Below are 24,300 nucleotides of genomic sequence, written 5' to 3' on the forward strand. Positions count from 1 at the left end.
ACAGTCTAAATATACTAATTTGTATAGTAATCTGTCTACAGTGAAATTTTAAACACATTTTCTCACCCACTTTTTTTGGTAACTTGCATTTTTTTTCAATCTTCTTTCCTTTAATTCAGAATATTCTCAAGAGGAAAGTTGTCCTGGTTTTTAATTTTAGCAGTACTGGTTCTTCCTCTCAAGGCATTGAAAGCTGTGCTAGAAAAAAGATATGGACATTTATTAATTTAAAGATGAGGTTGTTTATTATTTGTAATAAAAAAGATGATGTGAAGGCAGTTGTGAACTAAATTAATTTTAACCCTTCTGGTGTTCCCAGTTATGCCAGCACCACTCAAAGGACTAGGACTTCCTGAGACCTTTGGTGATTGATCACATGAAAAGGGGAGGGAAGGCTTGGAGCAGCTCTTTGCATGTAACTGGCAGGAGTGGTGTCTGTGCAACTTTACTGCCACTCTGGTGTTAAAGTAAATCACAGCTTGAACTAGTAATAGCTTTAATGTACAAATTTGTTTGACGGGAAAGATGTAAAATTAAATTTTGCTTTTGTGGTGATGATCAATGGTTAGGCTTTTTCTAAACCTTAAAATAATTTTTCATCAAATTAAAAAGCAAAAAACCAAAAAACACCCACAAAAACTGAAGAGTCCATAATGTATTATCCAGAACACTCTTCTTTAAGTTTAGATGTACTGAAGCCTTAATCTTCTATGATGTGTCCCTTTTCCTACCTAGATATTAATGGATCATCAGAATTTATCAGAGCATGTGCTTTGCATGGTTTTATATTTGATTGAGCTGGGGTTGGAAAATTCTCCTGAACAAGAATCAGATGAAGAGGTAAGAACAAATACCATCTTATTCTTCAAAATACAAAGGTTTTTTTAAATGATACAGTATTCTTTAAAATTAGAGTTTACCATAGAAGTCAAAATAAATCTTTATTAACTTATATAGGGAACAACTAATAAAAACAATAAACAAAAACAAAGTGTTTTGAGGAAGAGTATGGTACCTTGTTATGCTTTTCAGCAGTTCCTCTATTTGTAATCCAACAATGCAGATTGATTAGATCTTTACTGCATTGTAAAATAGCTCTAGAAATTGTGCAAAGACATTTTAAATCATCAAGTCTAAAATTCTCTAAATTTTCAGCTGAAACTGTTATCACTGAGCATTTTATTGTGAAAGATCTGGATCTTCTAAAATATGTGAATTAGTCAGAATTTTAATTGTACTTTTGATGACATTTAAATATAAAGAACCATTATTTTTGTGATTCCAGATTCCCTTATATTAGCTTAGGCTTTTTTTACTGATCAACAGTGCTTTTGGACTAAGAATTTGCCACATTTTTTTCCAGAGACTGACTCCTCTATAGTTCTGAATTTTTTTATTGATCTTAGATTGTACAGCTTTGGATTACTCTATGGAGTTCTTTTTACTTCTGCTAGCTATCACTAATGGCTGTATTTGATTATATTAAAATAAAATATTTAGACTTATGTATTTATCAGCCCTGGGGTCCTCACGGGCCTCACGTCAGTCATCAAAATTTTTAAGAGGTATATTAGTTTTGTTGAGGTACATAATGTTCAACACACTGTTCCTATCTCATGGAGACATTATGGCCTCTGTAATATAGTTATAAAAGCAGCACAAATTATTTTAATACATAAGAGAAAATATACCAGAGTTTTCTTAATTGTTTTAGGAATCTGCAGGTAGACAAGAGCGTTGCCATGATAGTTGGTTTCCAGGTAGTAACTTGGTTTCTAACATGCGTCACTTCATTAACTATGTCCGAGTAAGAGTACCAGAAACTGCTCCTGAGGTGAAGAGGGAACCACCTGCAAGTACGAGTTCTGACGGTTTAGCTTCATCACAAGTAAGTAGATACAAATACTTGATTCTCTAGGTTAGTGTAAGTTATTGGCTGTGTTGGCATTTTTGTTAGTTTTGTTACTGTTTTTATGAATTTCTTAGGATAGTTTTCCTTCAGTTATTTTTCCTATATGTAGTGATAGCAGAAATTGAAGTTATTTCAAATGGTCCCTCCTTCCAAATGATGTATTTAATGACTTTTTTTGTCCTCAATCTACCAGAGTTCAAGGCGGAAGAGCCTCCAGAGAGAGGTAGATCTGTGTGCAGTTTGTTCCAAGCAATTAACTAGCAACATGGCTTTAATTGTGCTCACCTTAACATTCAGTGGAATCTTCTAATTTTCCTGAATTTCCTTTTAATTCATATTGCAAGGAGTCATGCTTTTTTCATGTTCTTGATGGTAATCTTAGGCAGTAGACTTTTAAGCAATAAAATGCCTTTACATTTTTAATACATGTTTGGAAATAAAAGCTTCCTATCAAATATAAAACGTCATTGATAGCTTACTGCTTGAGCTTTGTGTTTAGGCCTGTTTGATCTTGCCAAGATACTACTAACATTTAATAATGTAGAATAGTCTTAGCTTTCTTGAGTCTAGGTAAGTTTAACCTTACATTGAAAGTGCATTTGAAATGATTAATAGCAATTTTTTGTTGTTGTTGTGAAAACAAAGGAGTGTGTAAGTGGTGGGATCCTGAAAGATCGATAGCCAGTAGATTATATAATCTGTATGTCAGTGTTGCTTTTGTGTCTATTGTATACAGCACTTCAGATTACTATATGCCAGATGTGGCAAAATACAATGGATATTTCTTTTGCATGTTCATGTCAGAAAAATAGACAAAATCTAAAGTAGGAAGATGGCATGAAATAGGTTAAAACATAAAGAAGGTAGGTGAGATGTTGGTCAGAATCCCGTTTTTATATTTGTTATCGCTTAATTGCCCAGCCTTCTGAGGAGGAGGGGGTAAGATGTTAGTGTGCTGAATTTTGTGTTCAAAACATTGAAGAAATACCTGGATTCAGTGTATGATGTATCTGGTACTGCAAGCAAGAGTAGTATAAGATAGAGAGATCTAAATGGGCTCTGTCATTAATGTAACTGCACTCATATGCTCACATGCCCTGGATAGCGAATTCTGCCAGCAATAGGGGTATGGGGCTTCTGGATCTTACCTGATAAACCCAGACAAAATGGACAATGTCCATGGGGATGTGTGGGCTTACCTGTATTCATCTGTGTGACATCATGAGTTATATTGTGCAACAGTGCTCAGTAGACTTGAATAAAGGTATTTAAATGACATAAAGATACTGGAATTATTACTGTTGTAGAAAAACTAAGGAAATATTACTTGGATAACAAAATTGTAAGTTAGACTGGAGTAAAACCAGTTGTTAGTTGTTTTGGTATGGATATTTTCCTTTGGTACTTGGTTTTTTATGCAGTCTCATATAACAGACTTGTACAAAAATACAGTATGCAGGCTTAGTATTTTGCTGTCCTGATTTTCAGTACATTTTGGGAGCAGAGAAGAATCTTTAAGTTTTATGCTTTTCTTCCTAGCTTCAAATATTTTCTATAGTTTTAGAAATGTGTGTTGTTTATACTTGTATTTTTGCAAATTAATCATGATAATTTTTTCCCTAAGAACTCAGGGACAGCTCAAGTGTTCAGTTTGGTCGCAGAACGTAGAAAGAAATTTCAGGAGATCATCAATCGGAACACCAGCGAGGCAAATCAGGTGGTGCGGCCCAAAACATCAATGAAATGGTCAGCACCTGGTGCAACTCCACAGTTAACCACAGCCATTCTAGAAGTCAAGGAAAGCATACTGTCTTTGCTGATTAAATTGCATCACAAACTCTCAGGAAAACAAAACTCTTACTACCCCCCATGGCTCGATGATGTGGATGTTTTAATCCACCCAGAAATTCCAAGATACTCTCATGGAGATGGGATGACGGCAGTAGAAAGAATTTTACTGAAAGCTGCTGTACAGAGCAGATTGAATAAACGTATAATTGAAGAGATTTGCAGGAAGGTGACACCTCCTGTACCACCAAAAAAGATTAGTTCTGCAGAGAAGAAAACTCTGGATAAAGAAGAAAGGTAACATTAATAACAAGATAAAGGGGCAGTAGAAGGACAGTGTATGTTGTGCATCTATTGATTGATCTTTAGGGTTTTGTATCAATTACATACTAAAAGAATGTCTTAATTCTACAGTTCCCTTTATCTGAATTGAATATACATGATTTACTGAGGAAGAATATGCACCTTGCTATTTTAGATCTTTAAATCAGAAAATTTTAATAATAATTTTATGTGATATATATACTCATCCTTTATGTTGCCATTTATAAAACTCATACATACAAAGGTGTAGAATTAACATTGTGTTAGCTTTTGTGGCTTAACCTGAAGATAAGTTAGAATTTTTATTTGTGCTGTCTGTTCATTCACATGCACACATTGCACCATGATTGTTTGGGGGTTTTGTTTACTATATATGGGTTTAATAATTCTACCTTTTCTGCTTGTCTTACCCATTCAATTTTAAAAGTATGTTTTTAACTTTTTTTATAATTCTTACTTTAAAAAAAACAAAGTTTGTATTTTCGTATTATGTGGCCTGAAAACTTGTGTGCCAGATGTCTGTCTTGGGCTGAAATTTTTTTTTGGAAAAAGCTTGGACAGTTTTGATTTTAATTTGGGACATAATGAGTCCTGAGAGCCCCCAGAATACTAGCAGTTTTGAGACTAAATGCAGAGACCCTGCTTCGCTTCTGCTTTCGGCAGATGTTGTGTTGGCGTGAGAGTCCTATGGAAGAGGAATCAGCTAGGGGAGAGCAACTAGAGCTGAGAAGAGAGGTGAAAGCTGGAAATGACAGGGATAGTAGTGAAACTGGGCCTGGAAGGAGAAATCTTGTGGTCAGCGTACCAGTGAAAAAAAGAGAAGATGCCAGAGCAAGTGGTTAGTTGATGTGGGAAGACTCAAGCTGGCAAGTGGGAATATTATGAAGATATATGAAGAATTGGGTTGTTGGGACAAAAGTACTCAGAGAAGAGTAGCAAATGAAAAAAACTACCAATTTTTAGTTAGAATCTCAGTGGGGAAGAATGTGGTCTTGAGAGTTAGTAGGAGAAGAGAATGTGGAATAGGAATGCAAATGTCTGGAGGCTTTGAATGAGACAGTTTGACATTTGGGGGATGTCATAAACTCAGCTGGAAAGAAGAGTTGGCTGGAGTGGGAAGAGACTGACACTTGGCTGGTGCAAAAGACTGGAACATGGTATTTGAAGGGAGCGGACGGTGGAGAGTGTTAGAAGGTTGGGGCACAGAAAGTGGGGAGCTCAGGTCAGAGTACTTGCTACAGTAGCTGAAATAGAGAGCATAGGCTGGAATGGACAAGAAGACAATGGAGTGCTTGTTCATGCAGTATTTTGAAGGGTTTATGTAACCAGACTATGTAGTTATGGTTCTAGAAATTTGGGTAGAAAAGTGCAGTCGTCTGATCCAGTTGGTTTCTGGATTACCTTTATTTTTCTACTATTTTTATTTGTTTGAAAATAAATTTTTCATTAAATTCTCTGTGATATATCCAAGGCCTACACTGTACTGGAAAGTTACACATAAGAATATGGCAAATAGATTTAGTATATTCATATGTTACATACTTTACAAAGTAAAATTATTTTTGTCTCGCTAGTGTTTAATAGTTTAATTTTCAACATTGCTTGTAATGGTTCATTCAATGAGAGAAATAGCCAAGGTTTAGCATGTAAAATTGCTAATCAGAAAAGTCAGAATGAATAGCTGCTTTAGATAAAAGACAGCTACATTTTGGGCACCTAATCATTATTGTGGTACTCAATAGTGGTAGAGTTATGTACAGGGGGAGCACAGGCATCAATGAAACAAGTAACTTTTCATATAGTAAAGGGTAAGGTCATTCCTTTTCCCCATAAAAGGATGTGGTGTTTTTAAGTGTCTATTGGAGGCACACTAAATTTTCAGTTAAGTTTGTGGGCTTAAGCAGTGGTGAAAGTGAATGTTTCCCATTCTTTGTTGTTCTGAGTGATTATTATTTTCTTCTCAAATTTATAATGATATTGGTGGACCCATGAAGTTTATTAAAGGACAGTGTGATAACTGAAATTACTAAATCCATAGAGTGTTCATAAAGCCAGGATGCAATTTTTACTGTTTTGATTGTTTTGTTTTCTTTTTCCCCCCAGTTCTGGTTTTGTATCCATGAAGACTGAGCAGACTGTGCACATTAAGCAATTAGTTTTTTAGCTTATTTCAATATATAATGGCATCACTCAGGCAATGGATTGTTGCCATAGAAACTGAAATACAGAACTAGAAGCAAGCTTGAGCTGCTTGCAGTACTTTTTCAATTGCAGTGTCATATTCCCATGGGCCATCATGGAAAATTACTGAGCTGTACTGAATCTGTCAGAGTTTGTTTATATCTTCTTATTAAATGCATCTATTTACAGTCACTCTGCTTTTAGTCAAGGTGTTTATTGAGAAATTTCCAGGGAGAAATAAATAAAACCAAGTCTAATGAATGCCCTGGTCTGATCCTCAGAATAATGAATCTTAGTGATGTTGTAAATAGAAGTTATTTTGAGAAATGGTGACTGTACAATGTAGCAGATATATGGGCAGAGATATTTGGGTCTTTCAGATGTCTTTAAGAAAACAAGTTAGAAGCTTTGACTTACAACCAGGTCACCTCAGGATGACAGGTTACATTATACGAGCTGCTTTGGGCTTGTGCATGCCAGTTCCTGTGCCAGGACACTGATAATCAGATGGTGCTTGAGACTAAATGACTCACCCATCAGGGTATCAGACACCAAGTGATGTTTTTAAAGCTCATGTTAGTTATCTAAATCATCTCTGAGCAGTGTAAAAAATGCATTGTAAATGCTGATGCACAGAATTTGTAGCTATGATAGAGCTTCTGTAGCTGCACAGAGGGAACTCTGTGGGGAGGTGCTGTGTAAACCCCTCAGCTGAGGGCATGTTCTGTGTGGTGTGCAGCTGTGGTGTAGGGCTTTGGTTTTCCCACTTTCACTGTCCCATTTCCTCTATTTGTAAACTCATGTCAAAGTAAGGAAAATTAATGTTTATTTTCTTTATCTTTTTACATCCGTCAATATTCCTCTACCCACTGCAGTATGTATTTATATAGGGAGTTGTATAGCTGGTCATACAGCCTTGTACAGGTCACTGATACAGTTTAAATAGAAGGATAGACAAGAATAAGTCTCTAATGTCTTCCATTTGTAAATCCAGAGCTGTGACAAACAATGAGGAAAAAGTTAGTGAAGTCAGCTTGGCTTCAGGGAGATATGGGCTTTTAATCTGGATGTAATCTCAAGGTACTTTAAATCCCAGTATAAAGCTGTTGATGGCCAGAATCTTGGGTGGAAGTGGGGGAGAAGGAACCACTGTGAGCAGCCTTAGCTGGAAAATAAATTACTCATAATTGTTTCCCTTGCCATCAATCTTGATATTGAAAGGGAGTGAGGTAGGCTTTTATTATTATTGTTATTATTAACTTTCAGATGTTGGTTTCTCACAGGAGTACTCATTTTTGTACAAATGACATTGCACTCTCTTTTTCTGCCCATGTGTAAAAGAGAAAAAAGTTTCAAGACTAAGCTCTTGGGTTCCTTTTCTTGCAATGTTTTTTTGGCCTAATCTGTTAAAAGATCTTTTGGTGAACACCTTTGAAGGGTGTTTTAGGACAGAATTTTATTCAGTTTTTTCAGACTCAAAAGAAAGTAACACTAATTTCTTAAAAAACTCCACTTCTAAAGCAAGAGATTCCTTCTTTCGGTTTGGAAATTATTCCTTTATGTTAACCTTAATTTGGAGTGATACTGTTTAAGGTGGTAAATCTAATCAGCTTAACACTATAAAGTATTTTTTTTGCTCCATTATGTATGCTTATTTTTTCTTCTTCCCCCTTCTTTCACTTAGACGACAGAAGGCTAGAGAAAGGCAACAGAAATTGTTGGCTGAATTTGCCTCAAGGCAGAAAAGCTTCATGGAAACTGCCATGGATGTTGGTAAGTTTTTGTGTTGTTGACTGCTTGCTTTTATGTATTTTCCCACATGTTAGTATAAAGATTTTTACTCAGTTTAAAAAACAAAGACACACACAAAAAACCCTCAACCATCAACTACCCAAACAAAAAGATTCTCCCCTCAGATTCCACTTTTGTATCCATTTGTTAACTTTATACTTCTTAAGAAGCTGAACTTTGTTTTATAGGACAGATACTACTGAATACATAATTGCTAAATAATAGATTAAATTTGTAGGACATAAATTTATTCCTAGTTTTTCTTAATATACAGTAGGTGAAATGATTAAATATGTGATATGTTTTAAAGTATTTACCTTTAATATAAAATGTCCCCAAATTAATCTGTCTTTTTAAGACTGTGTTTTCTTTAATCTGTAATAATACAATTTAAGATTATTTCTCCATAGAGTCTCAAATTTTAATAAGGTTAAAAGTTTTTCCTTTTAAATGTAGTTATGGATCTAAGGAAAACATAGTTTTTGGATCACCTCACTTACTGTAAGTGGTAACGTATTCTACTTCAAATACTGGCTTTACAGCACAATCAGTTCTTGTTTTTTCTTGAGGATGAGTTCTTTCAGATTCTGCTGTGTAGAAGTGCATAATCCTGATTAGTTTGTGTTTAACCGAAGAATGGAAAATACTTTCGTCTTTTGAGCCACTTCATTGAAAATTAGCCCTTCTGAAAAATAAGAAAAAGCAGGGATCTTCCCCCCCTCTTCCATCAAGTACCATGCGCTATGAAGTTTTGGTTTGGGTTTAAGCATTGGTTAGAAATATTTTGACAACTGTATTTGCTGAAAAAGTTTGTCTTTTGAAATTGTTAATTCCCTCCAGTTCATAGGTTGCTGGGATTTATTCATTTATACTTACTAAGGTTTTGGATACAGGAATCTTGGATGGGGCTCTGAGCAACCTGATCTAGCAGAAGATGTCCCTGCCCACAGCAGGAGGGTTGGAACTTGATGATCTTCAAGATCCCATCCAACCCAGACTTTCTAAGATTCTATGAAATTAATCACTGTATATATGATGTTACATTTGGAGGGTGTGCAATACACATAATTTTTATCTCTGAACTTCGTATTGTAAGTCAGCATCATTAAATGGGTAGCTATTTCTTTGTAATCTATTTGTTGAAGTAAGGAAGAAGAGAGGAAGAACCTTGCAGTTCCTCTTATTAAAAATTAAGTTTTTATACAGTCATGGCTAATTGAAAGTAACTGGGAAACTTTGATTCTTCAGTCACCTATTCGTATTGCAACTTTGATGGGGTTTATTTATGAAATCAGATGTATGTATATATATATAGATATGGATATAGATATACCTGTCAATAGCTATATAGCTAATTTGTATATATACATAAATGTGCATAAGTACTTCCATGCATAAGCTTTATAAGCTATATTTAAGATAACTGCTTTGATTTGTGGATGAATCATAGTAGCTAAATCAGTAAATTACACAGCATTTATTTTTGTGAAGGACTGGGAACACTTAGCTTTTAGTTAATTAATACTAAATTCTCAGCTAGGCAGACCTGGGCCTTTGTGTTTATGATTGTGCATTAAAAAGTTCTTGGGCATGCAAGATTTAAATCGCTTGCTTCTTAGTATTTAAAGACTTAATAACTTCAGGTGCCTCAAAGTAAAGTGTAGTGTTTGTTGTCAATTATACCAGGTTGTGCACAGCACTAGATAGAACCAACTTGATGAACTACATTTTCATGAAGTTATTCTACATAAAGACATTTGGCAACAACTTATTCCAGGCATTGTGTTACTCTGCCTTTTCACTAACTGTTTTCAGTGTCTTGTATGTTGACATTCTATTTTCTGACTTTGTTATGAAAATACACTGAATATAGTCCAGTATTAACTAGTTTTTATGTTCTGACTGGCATTAAAATAGCTTGCTGAGAGTAAGTTCATATACCATTATAGTGCATGGGGTTTGTTTTAAAATTTAGATTGATTTTTGCCAGGAATATTTTCTTCAGTTTGTTGAATCTAAGTGGTTTGTTTAGCTGTGAATTCAGTCTATGTTACAGAAAATTACTGAAAATGTTGCAGAAACTATTGTTACTCTAATTTTAAAGCACAAGACCCAGTTAGAATTCTGAGACTAGTCTTTCTGGAGTGATTCAATTTAAAACTACTCTTATGTAATTAATAGGTTTACCCTGAATTGTATCATAGCAGTGCTGAAATAGCTGTTTGAAAATAAAAAAATCCTTTCTTACTAAAATCAGTAAGAATTCATTCCCCTCTCACACAAAGTCTGTTACCTGTTACTTTTATTATAGATTGAAGGTCAGCAGTAGGTTTATTTCTTAATTTTGTTCACTTATTGTAACAGTATAATACTGTCAAAAATGCAGGGATGGTGAGGCCTCGGCTCCCTTGTTTTGTCACTGTTTTAGTTGGTGTCATTTGGGCAAGTTTATATTATTATCATCATCATTATCTATTAAAACTTTAACTATGAAAAGTAGATGTGATTCAGTGGTAAAATGTGAGAACTGCTGTAATTGGTTTTGGGTATAGCATTTAAAAACTTCATAATGCCTTTCTATTGACAGTTGTAGAAGATTGGGAATAGTCTAAAAATAAATGTGTGTAGGAAGAGATAGGAATGCTGGAGACTAGCCAAAGTTTAAAGGTTATTTTATTAAAACCCATATACTTCATATATTTCTAAAGTGTTTAATAAAGTGCACAGAGGCACTGTTAATGCCCTGAGATACTCCTCTTTGATTGTTGGGATGCTGTAATGAAACGTGGCTTAAAAGGAAGTTACCTAATTACATGTTAATTATTCACTATTAAATGGGTCTTATTTTACCAGAAGAATTTATTTATTTGGATTGAAATACACAAATTCATTTGAGATTCTGAAAATAAAGGTTGGCATTTTCTTTCACATGGTTACTGTAGAAAAAATTCCAATTATGTAGCACTTCCCATTTGTGCCCCCTGTTACTTTCTATTTATATTCTGTGACATCTGCAGAACTGCATTGCCATTCAAGCTTGCCTGGAAGTAATTAGGTGAAATTTAGAAACAGTTATGTTAATGAACTAGGATAGAACAGCATCCACTGTGCTGTCTTTAGCTATTTGACTGCAGGATAAACAAAAAAAGGAGAAAAATAAACCAAGAAAAGTGCTCTAAGAACAGCAAATAGAGCTCTTGAAATGTCTGAGGAGACTGTCCAGAGAGTCCAAAATGTGGACTCAAGTTTCGGCTCCAGAGGCCTTTCCAGCTCCTGGTTACAGCTCCTGGTTACAGCTCTTCTGAGCTCTTTGAGGGCACTGCCTCAGGGTGAGACCATGCTTTATCTTGTGATGTGGGACTCTGTGCAATAGATTTTTGAACCTTCATAACCGTCAGGAGGGACTTGATAAGAACAAAACTAAACCACCCAGTTCTAGGTTAATAGTAGCCTTTAACAAATTACGGTGATACTTGTAAAGATCTGTCTATCTGAATTTTATAAAAACAAAATATGATCCATTCCAGGCAAGCTGCCGAACTACTTATCCTATTGAAAATTTGTGAATTGGTTACGTTGTTAATTATAAATATTAAGATATCTTTCATTTCTTCAATAGTTTTCTTGTCTCTGAAGTGGCCGGTGGGATTTTTAGACTTTTTTAATGCATCCTGATAAGTATGCAGATGATGTTTTATGTCTTTCTTACCATGTGTGTCTTAGCAGGATGTCTTTTTGTCCTTCATGCAACATTCCTTAGTTAGACTTGAAAAGAAGCACAGAGTTTTAATGCAAGGCGATATGTATTTCCTAACACTCAATCTTCTGAACCCAGATAGAAAAATAAATTAGGTACTGATCTCTTGAGAATATGTATGCTGGGTCAGGGCACAGAATATTAGCATACTAATGGTTGCTTTGATACCAAGGGACCGCTTTGACACAATGTGTACAGCAGGACAAATGTTGACTACAGTCAGTGGAGATTGTGAACTATATTTACTGTGTTTACAAAGCCCTTTTGGTTTTGGGGTTTTGCTGGGTAGGAAAAATAATGGAATGCATGCTTAGCTCTGTAGAGTAGAAGTGAAACTAAATCTAGGTAGCAACCCGTTCTGCAATACATCAGTGTGCTAGATTTTAGCAGATTGATCAGTAATTTCTTAGGAAGTAGGAAGTGCTAGGTTTTTGTAACTTTGTGTCTCTGCTTCTATTGGTACAAAACTAAACAAAGAGCTAAATAATTAATTTTTAAAAAACTCTTGGGAACTGTAGGGTTTGCCTCTTCCTTGGATTTCTGTCACAGTTTTAAGTTTTTTCATCCTCCTCCTGTGTTTTAAGGTTCATGTTTATTCAGATTTGTGAAATCATTCACAAGGACAAAGAAAAGTTCCAGAACCCACTGTAAGGGGATGAGGTGTACTACAACATTAGACGAATCCTATGAGAGAAACTTGGTGAACTGATACCAGTACCATGTCTTACCTTGTAGTTTTCATTGGCTCCTTCTTCACACACATTGACATCATTAGGACAAGTCTCTGTGAAATCAATTGGGTTAAACCTTTGGAGCTAGTTTAAGTGAGTAATTGAGGTTTATCAGAGTCCATTCAAAAAGAATCGAGGAGTTTTGTTTGGTTACAGTTTTTCTGGTATGCTTACTTATTTGAGATTTTAATTTCTTGCCAATATCCCTTTGTTTTCTTTTACTAGCTCTGGCACAAATTATTTTATTAGGAAGTCTTCCTTACTGCTAGTAGCTTACTTTCCTTGAAATTTTGTTGTTCACCAGAGTAGCCTAGCTGTATCTGCATCTAAGTAGTTGTGAAGGAAGCATGCACTTGATCATGGAGTTCTAAAATTAAATTAGCCTGATTTTTATGTGCCTGTCCCCCACAGGCAATAAAAGTATAAATTGCATATATTGAACTGGTTTTAAACACATTTAAAATCCTAAGTTCTGGTTTGTTCTTTTTTTTCCTTCAGGTTAAAAATAGGCAATTTATGATGAATGAATGGTATTTTGTAAATTAAATATTGACAGATTTTGATGACTTGCATTGAATTGTTCCAAATCAGATTGATACACTGTGTTCTCTTTCTACACTTCTGAAAAATACTTAATGGATGCAGATTTTCTGTTGCATTGACAGTATTTTAGAAAGAGAGGAAAAGGAAAGCTAGCTAAAACTCTAGTCCTTGTCATTTCTTGCATTTGATATATAGGTGTACATGAGTGTGCATTACACAGTTATGAGGTGATGTCAAATATAAAAAGTAGAATTTAGTGTTTACTTCCTCCCTTCTGTGCTACAGTTTGCTTCTAGGTTTGCTGGATGTTTTGGACATTGGCAGTCGATGCATCGTGCTTTTTCTTTCATTGTACATCTGGCTGCCACTAGATGGTGATAGACATGTGTACAATATTAACAACTGCACGTCAGTGAAGATCAGCGTTCATTTTCATATGACCCTTAATAACTGGCTGGGAAATCAGCAGTTACTAAAACAGTGTAATTTTGATTCAGCCCTGTGAGCAAGAGCATTGCATGGAGCTTTTTACAGCAAAGAAATATTCTGTGTGGCACCCAACGCACCTCTCCTTATGGCAGCAGCCTCCTGTGCCAAACCTGTAGTAGACTTTCAGAAGACAGAGTTCTCCTAAAAGCAATTCTGCATGAGGACTGTTGCTGTACTCAAGGTTTTTGGATTCTCTATCCAGTACCTCAGGCTACCTAATCAGAGAGATAAAGGATATGGTCGAAGGTAGGGAGGAAGTATTTTCCTTCAGAAAAATCATGTTCTAGGAAAGACACAAAGAACCCACATATTCTAGATAAACAGGCTGACTGTATATGTTCCTGAGCAGTCAGGAGTGGCTTATTTAGTCCTAAGGTGCTTTTCTTTCAAGCCAATAAAGAATTCTTATCTTTGATTGTAAGGTAACATAAAATGGCTTGCCCTGAAATCAGCACCACCAACTGTCATGTGATTGAAACTATATCAAGTGCAATGGCTTTGATAATTCAGAGCTGGACCTTAGCCTTGAACATTTCTGTGCACCTAGGAAGGAGTAATGTGGCCCTTAAAGAAAACAGATCTGACACATCTTGTGTACAGTAAATGTTAAGCTAAACATCTGCTGCATCACAGCTGGTTGCTTTCTTAATGCACCCCAAATTCTTAAAGATTGTCCAAGTTTCATATTGAAAAAAATACTGTTTTAGTTGCACATTTCATTCACCATGTCTAAGCATCTTAAAATTATTTCTAAGTTGTCGAGGTTAACTTTTTTCTTCTAGTGGTTGTTTCTGTCAGCTATGAGCAAATCTGGTTTTGCTAGAGATTCCTACACGTTGCCCTTTGTCTCTCTATGTTCAAAGTTTTCAGTATAATATCTAATGAAATAGAAGTTAGATCTCTGTTTTATAGAAGTTTTAAGGAGATCAAGTTTAATACAAAACTTGAATGAATTGTTTAATTCCACAGGGAGTAATTTTGCCTATGGAAAAACATGTTCTTCGTTGTAGGTGTCTTTCTTGGAAGCAGAAGTGTTCGTTTCAAGCAACTGACAATGTTTTAGTTGTAGATAAACTAGAGAAATTATTCTGCAGTTTTTTCATCCCTACCTCAATGCAGATGCAAGTGGATTTCTTTACTTCTGTTTAATGTAAATTTTCTTACTTGTTTTTAGAATCGCCGGATGCTGATATTGCCATGGAGGTAGCTACATCAGAACAGCATATTTCTGAGGCAATATATGATTGTGTTATTTGTGGACAAAGTGGCCCTTCTACTGAAGACAGACCTACAGGGCTAGTTGTACTATTACAAGCGTCCTCAGGTATAAATATGTGGCTTGTAGGAAAAGCAGTGTTTCTGCAGCTTTTAGCATTTGTGCACAAATCCTGTTGTGTCTCGTGAAGTCTGGAGCCACAGGGTTTCCTATTTTTTTTGTGGATGGTCCTCTATGAGACACATTAGGGACTTTTTAAATGTTTGGGGAAAGAGCAAACAGTTTAATTCCCTCCTACTTCGTATAGCTTTTGCAAATGCAGCAGTGCATTACAGACCTGCAGGAATAATCCGTACTGAAAGGAAAAGAAAATTAAACAGCTATCAGTGTGTCTGCATGTAGACCTGAGTGTTTGTGGATATAGGTGTGTGTTTATATATATGTATTTCATGTACAAGTGCAAAAGCACAACTTCCAGTATTTGGATTGTTCAGTAAGTTTTGACTTTTTAACATTTACAAAGCACATTATAGTTACAAACCAAAATTGCCTGATTGTTTTCTTAATTGTTTAGCCAGTTGTTACCCATGGCATTGTGTATTGCTGCTTTTCTTCACACAGTGTTGGGGCAATGCCGCAATAGCACTGAGCCAAAGAGACTCCCAACTACTGAAGAGGAGCAGATCTATCCCTGGGATACCTGTGCTGCACTGCACGACGTGAGGCTGACAACTCTACAGCGATACTTCAAAGATGTAAGGATTTCATGGGAGCAAGACTACCACTTAAGGAAAAATTGTGTATAAAAAGATACATGAAATTACAACTTAGAGTTTTCTTCTAATTTCATTTCTACATTTAGTGAATGCTTTTTCATGTTGCAGTCATTCTGAAGGGTTTACATTTGATAGGGTCCTTATTTTTAAATAGTGTCTGGCTTTCCCCAGTTACATTTTTGGCAGTAGGCATGTAGTATATCTACAGGCTCTACATAGTCATTAAATACCTGCACAGATATTCTCTAGAAGAAGGTATTTCAAAATCCAGTGTGACCACACAATTGAAATGTAGGTTTGCTGTCTAAGCAAACATCAGTTCTCTTGTAGCCATTCAGAGAACCCAGTCAGGGAACTGCTCTTAATCAGGTAAAAGTATTTTGGCAGCACAGAGTAAGTGGAAAGAGTTGTTTTAATCTGTAACAGTTTCCTGAGCCACTACAGAGAAGGGGAATATGAGTGGATGGGAAGGAGAAACCAGTACAACGCACCCTCTTCTACTGAATCCTCTACTCTGCGCAACATCTGAGGTTCAATTTTACATTAATTGGTAGTAAATGTCTGCTTTGCAGTTCTGTTAGCTGTTCCAAACAGAGTTTTACTTTACTTCACAAAGCCAAATTACAGCTTTTCACGTTTAATTTTGAGAGCCAATTCTTGTTGCTTAAGAGGACATGTTAAATTGTAGACCTTTGTGGAAGTACTGCCTTTGACTTCCCTTGCTAGTGCCTAAAAGAGCTATGTAAGATAATACACAACTGTTCTGAGAAATCATTCTTGGGGAGAATAATGCGGAACCTGTGACCCTAAATTAGCTTCTGTAGACTAGTCCTAGGTGAGATGCCAGCTTTTCAGCATCTCTAAGCAATGAGCCTTTAGAAGCTTAAATACTGGCTTTAAATTGGAAAAACTGGCAATTTTTATTCTAGCACAGTTGCTAGCTTTTTCATAATGACATCCGCAGATAACTAAAATTTGCCAACTGCAGCCAAGCTTGCATATGTAGATTAATGTAGAGTAAAATTCATAATTGTTTTGATACAGTCTTAAAAATTGGTCAATCTTTTCAGAAAGCAACTTATTCAAAGGCAAATATCATGCATTTCCTTGCTAGAAAGTGAAACTCTTAAAGACCTAAGCAAAAAATTATTTTTTAACAAAGGATTTTTTAGCTAAGAAAGAATCTGAGGACAAGCTTTTCTTCTTTTGACATTGATGATACTGGTTTAGGTTCAGATAGTTAATTAATATTTTTTCCTGCTGAAGTGATAAAAACCATTGAAGTAATGCTGAAGTGGAGCTTTACTTTTGCATGTTTGCATACTACAAGTGGAAGGAGTTCCAAGTAAAATGTTACCATGAACTTGATCTTACTAAAGTGTGTGTTTCCCTTTCTGTGCAGTAACACTATCAGCAGATTAGTCTAACATACACTGTAATGCAATGAGCAAATGCATCCTGCTGTCAAAAATTCCAGTCCTGATTCAAACATTAGTCGAATTAGCTATATTTGCTTGCATGTTTTCAGGTCACTACTGTGCTAAAAAAAAGTCTCTGCATGAAAGAACTAATCCTTAAATTGCTTTTGTTATAAAAATGGAAACACTGCTAGTATCTTGAGTGTCTTGTTCAGCTGAGCTAAGCAATAAGAAGTCCCTTTGTTTATCAACTGTATCCTCTCCAACAAGTGTCCTTCCTCTAATGGATTTCAGGAGGCAGGTGAATAATTTCACTTAGATGTAAACATTTTAAGTTATGAAATATGATCTAGCTTATTCTGCTAGAAGAAAAAAAAAACAACAAGAAGTGCCATTCAGAAGCTGCATGCTGCATAGAGGTTGGGCAAACCAGATCACTTCTCTCCGTAGAGATTCCTTTATGCACTTTTCTTGCCTGGAATTTGATGCTTTCTGTCAGGGAGTAGAGTTCTCGCCCATTAAAGGAAAAATCACTGGAACTTATTATTTTTAATATGGAGAGGTATGACTAAGGATTAGGAGATAAAATTTCATACACTGCATTGATAGGACTATTTTCAGAATCACACAGTACTCTGTAACCAATAGTTTGATATAGGTGTGCTCCGTCCCAAGCCTATGGCTTGCTTTGGAATCTCCTTTATTTCTGAGCTCAAGAGTAAAAGAGTAAAGCCTTTCTGGCTAAGACTTTGGGGTTGTTTTGTTGTTTGGGGTTGTTTTTTCTTCTTTTTGCAACTGCTACTCAATAGCCTCATTAGATACCTGCAGTAAATAATGATTTTCTGAATGAGCCATGGGTCCTGCAGGGCTTAGCCAGATATATCATACAACCTTTTTAATGCTGCAGTCTACTAAATCATGCAGGAACCAGCAGGAGAAAGTCTTTCTTATATTATGGTCTGAGAGGCTCACAGCACATTATGAAGGGCAGGTTGAGCCACGGTAAACAGGAACATGTCCCATAGATAAAATCTGTAATTTTGCTTTGATTTCCTGCTCATATGCAGGGGGGAAAAAAAAAAAAAAAAGAGATGCTAGGACACCCTTAGAAAATGCAAGTATTAGAGTTATTCATGGTACCCTGACTTTATATCATACCTTAAGACCATTTTAGGGTGAGTCTACACTAAAAATTGTTTTCCAATTCTGGTAGCCATAAATCTTTCTCTGTTCTTTAAATGTACATTTCAGTCTGTGTATGAAATCTTTGAGAAATGGAGATTTAATACTTAGACTGACTATAGTTAGATATTCTGCAAGAGAATTTTCTAGAATTCCTGGTAAGTGTGACAGAGGTGATTTTCTTCAGTTCATTAATTCCTGAATAAAAGATACCAGTGGGGTAACTTTCTTGGACTTGTAGGCTGTAAGTGCAGTCTTCAAATAAGGCCAGTGTTTTCAAAACAAACATAGTATAAAACTGAGCTCACTAAACAAGTATTTGTTCTCTTTTCCAATTATGGTGAGTTATATATGATGCTGGTCAAAAACTCATTAAAACCCATAAGTGTTTACACTAAATTTTAATAACAGAGTGGGGTTTAATTATATAACTGTGGTATTGTTATTTTGGTTATCTACAAAACAGAATGAAATGTGTTGGAACAGTATATTGCCCTAGTAAATGGGATAACTTCTGCTCTTGGAACAGCTGTTGGAGTTAGACCCACCTTCATGCTGTAATACAAGAGGTTCCTTAAAGAAGTCGTTATCTTAAGTGACAAGAACTGCAGAAGTTTAATTTAACTATTTGGCTCTTTGTTGGAAAGAATGGCATAATGGCAGCCATGTCAGTTAGCATAAGTAAACACTTTATAAAATGGATTTTTTTATATATTTCCTCAGGATATCTTTTAAATAGATAGCATGCAAATAAAAATCTGTGTATCTTGTAAATCTTGAAGTTTTGGCAAATAATTTTATAGCTTTATATATAATTGTTGGTTTTTTTCTTACTGTCTGTGCTTTGTTTTAGAGTTCCTGCCTACAAGCAGTGTCAATAGGCTGGGAAGGAGGTGTTTATGTACAAACTTGTGGTCACACTTTACACATAGATTGTCACAAATCTTACATGGAATCCTTACGAGTAAGTAAAACTGAAGATCATATTTGTTTATTTGGATCTGAACTGCTCTTACTGAAATCAATTAGATTTATGCTGTTCAAATCAGATCAATCACATGTTATGTATGAATGTACACAATGGTTTTATTATGTTTCAAGAACTTGATAACTTAATCTCTCATTATTAACAAAAGTACTTTGTTTTCAGTTATTCTGATATATCAGAAAAAATACTTTACAAAGTTAACCAGCACAAAAAAATAAAGACTAAGTGATGACTTCTTGTTTTACATGAACTAGCATTTTTGTTCAAGATTACTTTGCAGGATATATCTTCAGGTTTTTGGTTTGGTGGGTTTTTTGGTGGGTTTTTTTTTGTGTGTGTGTTTGGGGGGGGCTTTTGTTTTTTGTTTGGTGGGGGGGGATTGTAATTTTTGTTGATTTCTTCCCATTTTGAGAAAACCTGTGAGCAATTCCTTGTATTTTTAGTATCAGCATTGCTCATACTGTGAAACTTAACCTCTAAACAAACTAGGTGTGCAACCTTTCATGGATCCCATGATTAATTGTTCTTGTCCATATTAATTTAAATTTGCTTGCAGCAGTAATTGTGTCATCAAGATAAATACAAAATAATATAAAAAAATATAAAGTAATATAGCAGCAAAATCTGAACTTTCATGGTAGAGTCTCACTTTACAGAATTTTGGAAAAGTAATGCTTTGCATCATTTAAATTCTGAAGTAATTTTTCTGGTGGATTCTCTATTAAACTTGAAATAAACTTTATTCCACGTAATTGTATTCTTGAAGATTTCTAGATTATTTAAGTGAACTTCTGATCCTAGCACATTTTACTGGTACCTAGATGAGCACATGATAGTGTTGACTATTTACTACCATTTTTAGAACCAAAATAGTTTATATAGACCTATGTTCATCTGGATAAAACATTTATTTTTAGATAATACAGTCAGATACCAACATGGGAAACCATGGAGGCCATTCATAAAGCTGAAGCAAGGTTGCTTGCCAGTTAAGAGGAATACTGAGGACACGTCCTCATTTCCCAAACATGTACTTCTGTGTCCATTTTTTGATCCTTCATGTGATACAAGAAATAATCAGGGTTCTTCTCATGCTGCCCACCAATGGCTACGTGATTAGGTTTTTTCAGCTGTACTTGGAGTCTCAAACTTTATGGGAATTGTCAGAAAGAGACAACACGCATGAAATGTTGGAAATAGTGCATTGAAGTCTTTCTACTTTATTATGGGGATATTGTTGACAATGGAGAATACTTAAAAATCAGGAAAATTAATTGAGTTGGAGGATTATAAGACAGTCTCTAGTAGCTAAGACCTTTGTCAGTAAAAGGGGGAACTATTCTAATTATTCTTTCTTTACAGTTTTAGGTTTTAGACTCAGTTTTTTTAGCTATACAACTGAAATATCAAACTAAGAAAACTATAATAGTTTGCAAATTTCAGCTACATCTTCTTTATTTTCTTTTAGAATGACCAAGTCCTCCAGGGTTTTTCAGTGGACAAAGGAGAATTTACCTGTCCCCTGTGTAGGCAGTTTGCCAACAGTGTTCTTCCTTGTTATCCTGGAAACAACATGGAAAGAAGCGTTTGGCAAAGTCATAGTAACAAGTGTATGCAAGATCTTGTGCAAGAGGTGGAAGATCTTCAAGAACAGCTGGGAACTTTCCCAGTAAGCATCAGTGTAAGGCAGAAAGATCCTTGTTAATTTGCCTCTACCTTTCAGTTTTTACATTATATTGCATTTGTGATCTCTTAGAAACCTGGCAACCTGGGAAAGGTTGTTTTCTTCTGTTATGGAAGACAACATACTGTAGTTTTCTTATCAAGAAATTTTAAATATTTAGAGATTTACTGCATTGCCTGCTAAGAATAAACAGTTGAAAGCTGTGACAAAATGTGATTGATACAATTTTTTATTGAGTACATTTTCAGTTTCTCCATAGTAATTTACATAGACCAAAGTCATGTAATATAAAATATATTTATAATTTCCATGCAATGAAAAAAACAACAATATTCTTGTAACTGGAAGCAAATTAAACAATGTCTGTTAAGAACTTCATATGATATGGACCATTTGTTTCACAAAACAAGCAGTTTGCAGATGTTACTATGTTTCCTGAGGTCCTCTGAATGACAGAATAAATTCTATTAAATTTTATTACCTTCCAGTCTTGATGGAGATGCTTTGTGTCGTTGTGTACTTGTGCAGTGCAAATGTACTTTAAAATAGTGCAAGCAGTGAGATTCTTAAACTTAGGAGATGGACAAAACAGTAATGTTTTCACATTCAGAACAAATCAGAATAACTTTCCAAAATATTCTGACACTTCTGTGAGACAGAATACTGACTTTTAATGCATATTTTTTCATAACCTGCAAATGTGTTTTACAAATATGAAAGTGATATGCTTTACAATCAGCTACTGCATCTCTTCAGGTAAAATTAACTAATATTTTTTCGTGTCTTTGTTCATAGTCTGAAACCAACCTCAGTAAAGAAATGGAATCTGTAATGAAAGATATAAAAAGTACCACACAGAAGAAGTATACAGATTATAGTAAGACTCCTGGATCACCTGACAATGATTTCCTGTTCATGTATTCTGTAGCCAGGTGGGTATGGGGGTTTTTTTATATTTTTTCTTTTATATTTCTCACTAATGGTATTAGTCACTAGATAGCTTTCTTCTTTACAAAAAAAAGCATTATAAAAATATTTCATCCTCTCCAAAAAGGGCTATTTGAGTACTCAGTACATCAAAGTTACATTATCTGATTTTCATGTACAGGCATTATGCGAGATGAAAAGATGTGCATCTCAGTTAATTTTTGTTATGTGCAGCAGTGGCACAGAACCTGGAGAACACTGTGTTGTATGCTTGTTTAGTTTTCTTCTTAATTCAAGGTTTTGCTTTGCATATAGCAAAATTTTATGTTGCATTTCTTTTTTTACTTTGCTTTCCCAAATTGTCAAATCTTCTCCATCTCTCTTCAGCAGAATGAGACCTTTTTCTATATTGCTGCCATATTGCTAGTCTTTAAATCACAAAGTGTTTTTAATCTCTGTGCCAGACATTAGTTCTATTTACTTAAATGAGAATCACAGAAGGAGCTTTTTTTTTACATCAGCAACCAGGAATTTCTCTTTATGTAGTCTTTAGACTTCTGAAAAATTGTCAAAACCAGCAGCATTTTCTTTGTGGTATTTGACCGTAGTTTTAGACCTGTTAGTGTCATATACAGTCTCCAAGAAAATCAGTCCCTCCTTCCATCTATACCATTAATGTTAAGGTACTCTGAATAGTTAATGTATTCAGAGTTACTGTAATACAAGGTTTTCCCATAAGAAGTTGAAATACTCATTAAGCAAATAATTTTCTAAACTCTGACTTACTGAGGCCTGCAGGGAAGGTGCTGACTGCAGAGAAACTGCAAGCAAAGAAGTGATGCCATTGAGTAGCATTTTTTTATTGCAGTTTCATAAACTCTGATTGTTGAGTGTCTTTAGTATATAAGCAGTGGAAATATTCAAGGCTTGGCTCGGCAGGACTCTGGGTAATCAAATCTAAGGTTCTGCTTTTCACAGAAGGTTAGACCATCTAATCTCCAGAATTCTTTTCCAACTTAGATTATTGTATAATTCTATTAAAAGAAATACTATCTGTATTCTTTCAGAGTATTTTAACTGATAAAGAAGAGCAATGAAATTTTATACATAGGAAGCTAAAGGATTATTCTATATTTTTAAGTGGTATATGCTATACGAGGATAAGTAATGTTAAGCTTTTTAGCAATTACATGTTTGATCAATACAATTTAATACCCTTCCAAAAATACAAAGGACTCAAAATTAATATTTCACATACAAAAGTATGATTACTTGTAACCATAACTTGACATGCCATTTAAGATACAAAAATGGTGTTAAAATAGATTTCTGGGTGCAATGTTATATAATTTTAAAAAGGATAGCTAAACATATTTCAAATGTATCTATATATTACTTTTATATTTACACTCAGAGCCCAAGATTTGTTTTCATTCAAAGAGTTAAAAAATTCCTCAAACCAGAACAGCATTTCATTGCTGCTTGCACTGCTGGAGAGAGAAAGTGTGGTTGAGCACTAAGATTAGGATATGTCACTTGTACTCCTTGCAGCCTCTTCCTCTTATAATGGTTAGACTGGTGTCAGCAATTTCCTATTTTTCCATGACTGAAGAATTTCAGATGTTGGATCCAGCCTTCTGCATTGTCACTGTAACTCATAAGATCACTTAGGAGGGAGCCTGGCAGATCAGCTTCAAGGTGGTTAATGTCTCTTGCCTTTTAGTGCAGCAATTCAGATTTACATGCTTCTACTACTTGATGATTGCATCAGAACTATAGGTTAAAAAAAATAAACTTCTAAATAGACATTTTAATATAACTTTACAGTTTGTATTTATGGAAATATGTAAATCAGCTGGTAATCTTCCAAACGGAAAGAGTTTTCTTTGTATGATTTTATTATATATTTAATTTTAAGTAATCAAACAATGGACTATCCATAATTAAAATGACATACTGAAGTAATTTACATTCTGTAAGTTACTCCTGTCATTTGACCTGTTTCTTCCTTATTTCCATCCAGTTGTTTTTGAGGTAGTGATACCCTTGTGTTCCTTACCAACCAGTAACCTTTGAGCGCTTCTAGTTCCAGGTGTTCTGAAGCATTAATTGTTTTTGGTCAGACCATCTACAGCTGTTACACAGTTTTTCCTGGTATTTAACCCCTGTTTAGATGAGCATTTGGATGCAATGATATTTTTATTAACTCCATATATTTGCATGTAAATGAAACACTCTTAAATCTTCCTAAAAGTCATGTTCCATTTTCAGTCAGAAAATGACATCATCTCCTGTCCTAAAACATGCTAATTTACAGCTGAATGCTGGCTTTGAAGTGGATTACTTAACTGCATGCTGGAATGAGAATGTTACTGGTGAAACAATACGTAGCCAGTTGCTTCAGGTTATTCTTTCTTCTTCAGGAAAAAAGGAACTTGCTTTTCTTCATTTTTGCTTACCCAGGCATATGTCACTGGTAGCAGAGAGAAGAAATTACAAGAGACTCTTTACCACCTAGTGGGAGGGCTAGCCGCTGTCTGTTCTCCTAGCGAAAGAGGCGTTCTGGGTCTTGGCATCCTGATCTGCATGCACA

The 24,300-nt window shown here is 35.1% G+C and overlaps 1 protein-coding gene across 4 annotated transcripts in view; it reads left to right on the forward strand.

Moving 5' to 3' along the window:
- Positions 1-24,300, forward strand: part of UBR3 (ubiquitin protein ligase E3 component n-recognin 3) — a 109,265-nt gene that overhangs the window by 46,540 nt on the left and 38,425 nt on the right. The window contains exons 21-30 of one of the 4 annotated variants that reach the window (XM_042040828.1): positions 736-840; positions 1,715-1,888; positions 2,106-2,135; positions 3,537-3,997; positions 7,890-7,978; positions 14,691-14,840; positions 15,354-15,487; positions 18,962-19,072; positions 20,565-20,777; positions 21,576-21,712. In XM_042040828.1, coding sequence (XP_041896762.1) covers positions 736-840; positions 1,715-1,888; positions 2,106-2,135; positions 3,537-3,997; positions 7,890-7,978; positions 14,691-14,840; positions 15,354-15,487; positions 18,962-19,072; positions 20,565-20,777; positions 21,576-21,712 — 1,604 coding nt within the window. The remainder of the gene's footprint in view (positions 1-735; positions 841-1,714; positions 1,889-2,105; positions 2,136-3,536; positions 3,998-7,889; positions 7,979-14,690; positions 14,841-15,353; positions 15,488-18,961; positions 19,073-20,564; positions 20,778-21,575; positions 21,713-24,300) is intronic. The other 3 variants (XM_042040829.1, XM_042040830.1, XM_042040831.1) reach the window with 3 other exon arrangements.

Source organism: Corvus kubaryi, unplaced genomic scaffold, assembly GCF_017639235.1.
Source record: "Corvus kubaryi isolate FWS band 111438036 unplaced genomic scaffold, C.kubaryi_AGA036_p1.0 37396, whole genome shotgun sequence".
NCBI lineage: Eukaryota > Metazoa > Chordata > Aves > Passeriformes > Corvidae > Corvus > Corvus kubaryi.